Genomic DNA, 2,142 nt, shown 5'->3' on the forward strand with positions numbered 1-2,142 from the left:
ATTTTGAGAGACAGAAAGCACACAGGCAATGCAGGGGAGGCTCTGAGAGAGAGGGAAAGAGAATCCCAAGCAGGCTCTGCATTGTCAGAGCAGAGCCTGACTTGGAGCTCGATCCTGAAAACCATGAGATCATGACCTGAGCTGAGATCAAGAGTTGGATATTTGGAGCGCCTGGGCAGCTCAGTTGGTTAGATGTCTGAGTCTTGATTTCAGCTCAGGTCACGATCTCACAGTTTGTGAATTTGAGCCCCGCGTTGGGCTCTGCACTGACAGCAAGGAGCCTGCTTGGGATTCTCTTTCTCTCCTCTCTCTATCTGTCCCTCCGCTGCTCTCGCTCTCTCTTGCTCTCTCAAAATAAATAAACTTAAAAAAAAAAAAAAGAGTCAGACACTTAACTGAATGAGCTACCCAGGCACCCTGCGAGTGTTTAAATACTCTAATGTTAGGAGAAAAGTGAATTCTATTAAAATAATAACCATAACAGCTTAAAGCACCAGGAAAGCACTTGCAGTCTTATGCCGGTGGAAACTTCCAAAAGGCAAGCGATGAAGTCTGATCAATGCTTTAGGACACCTAAATCTGCACTAGTCAGAGATTGCATCACATGGTGTTATGAGTTCAGCTCCAAAGTCTGGAAGCCTGAGTTCAATTCGATTCATGTCCGGATTTTCTAAAATAAGGCATCACTGGGGTGCCTGGGTGGTTCAGTCAGTTGAGCATCTGACTTCAGCTGAGGTCATGATCTCACATTTTGTGAGTTCAAGCCCCACAGCAGGCTCTCTGCTGTCAGCACAGAGCCTGCTTCAGATCCTCTGTCCTCCTGTCTCTTTGCTCCTTCCCCACTCGTTCTCTCTAAATAAACAAACTTTAAAATAAAGCATCCTTGTTATGTGTCCTCTCTGTTATGTGTTGTCTCACCTGTATTTTTCCCATCAGACTTATCAAGAACATGGAACCAGAAAACCAAACAGGTGTAACAGAATTCCTCCTCCTGGGTCTCTCAGAAAATCCAGAATGGCAGCCTCTTCTCTTTGGGCTATTCCTGACCATGTATCTGACCACTGCGCTTGGGAACCTACTCATCATCCTGACTATCAGTTCTGACTCCCATCTCCATACACCCATGTACTTCTTCCTCTCCCACCTGGCCTTCACTGACATCTGTTTCAGCACCACCACCATCCCCAAGATGCTTGTGAACATCCAAAGACAGAGCAAATCTATCAGTTACACAGGCTGCCTCACCCAGGTCTGCTTCGTCCTGTTTTTTGCAGGCTTGGAAAACTTTCTCCTTGCAGCAATGGCTTATGACCGGTATGTGGCCATCTGCCATCCACTGAGGTACACAGTCATCATGAACCCCCACCTCTGTGGCCTGCTGATTCTACTCTCCCTGAGCATCAGCATTGCAGATGCCCTACTCCACAGTCTGATGGTGCTGCGACTCTCCTTCTGCGCAGACCTGGGAATTGCTCATTTCTTCTGTGAACTTGCTCAGGTCATCAAGCTCGCCTGTTCTGATACCCTCATCAATAACATCCTGGTGTATTTAGTGACTAGCATTTTGGGTGGTATTCCTTTCCTTGGGATTATTTTCTCTTATACTCAAATTGTCTCTTCCATTCTGAGAATGCCATCAGCTGGGGGGAAACATAAAGCCTTTTCCACTTGTGGGTCTCATCTCTCCGTGGTTTCCTTGTTCTATGGGACAGCTTTTGGGGTGTACATTAGTTCCGCAGTTACTCATTCTTCCAAGGATACTGCAGTAGCCTCCGTGATGTATACCGTGGTCCCTCAAATGTTGAACCCTTTTATCTATAGCCTGAGGAACAAGGACATGAAGGGAGCCTTGAGGAAACTGATCTGAGAAACATCTCCTTTTTTATTATTGTGTTACCACCTGTCTTGGTCTTGGGCTTCTAGGGTGAGCCAAAGTGCAGGAATATTGGGAGAGTCAGATTGTCTGACCCTTCCTTGATTAAGTTCTTAAGTTTCAGTGGTTAAATACCATAAGAGTAGCTCAAGTTAGTTTGAAAAACAACTTTTGTTTTCTTTAACTTTGGTATCTTTGAAAATTTATGCGGACACTCTGAGCTTGATTTTTTTTTTTTTGGAACCATCAAAGCAGATGGTAATAATTCC

At 45.2% G+C, this 2,142-nt stretch overlaps 1 protein-coding gene across 1 annotated transcript; it reads left to right on the forward strand.

The window, feature by feature from the left end:
- The first annotated feature begins 904 nt into the window (after positions 1–904).
- LOC125149978 (putative gustatory receptor clone PTE03) lies at positions 905–1,867 on the forward strand. The gene has a single exon (XM_047829217.1). It carries the CDS (start codon positions 905–907, stop codon positions 1,865–1,867), a length of 963 nt encoding a protein of 320 aa, XP_047685173.1.
- The last annotated feature ends 275 nt before the right edge of the window (positions 1,868–2,142 follow it).

This window comes from Prionailurus viverrinus, chromosome A2 (genome assembly GCF_022837055.1).
Source record: "Prionailurus viverrinus isolate Anna chromosome A2, UM_Priviv_1.0, whole genome shotgun sequence".
Classification (NCBI taxonomy): domain Eukaryota; kingdom Metazoa; phylum Chordata; class Mammalia; order Carnivora; family Felidae; genus Prionailurus; species Prionailurus viverrinus.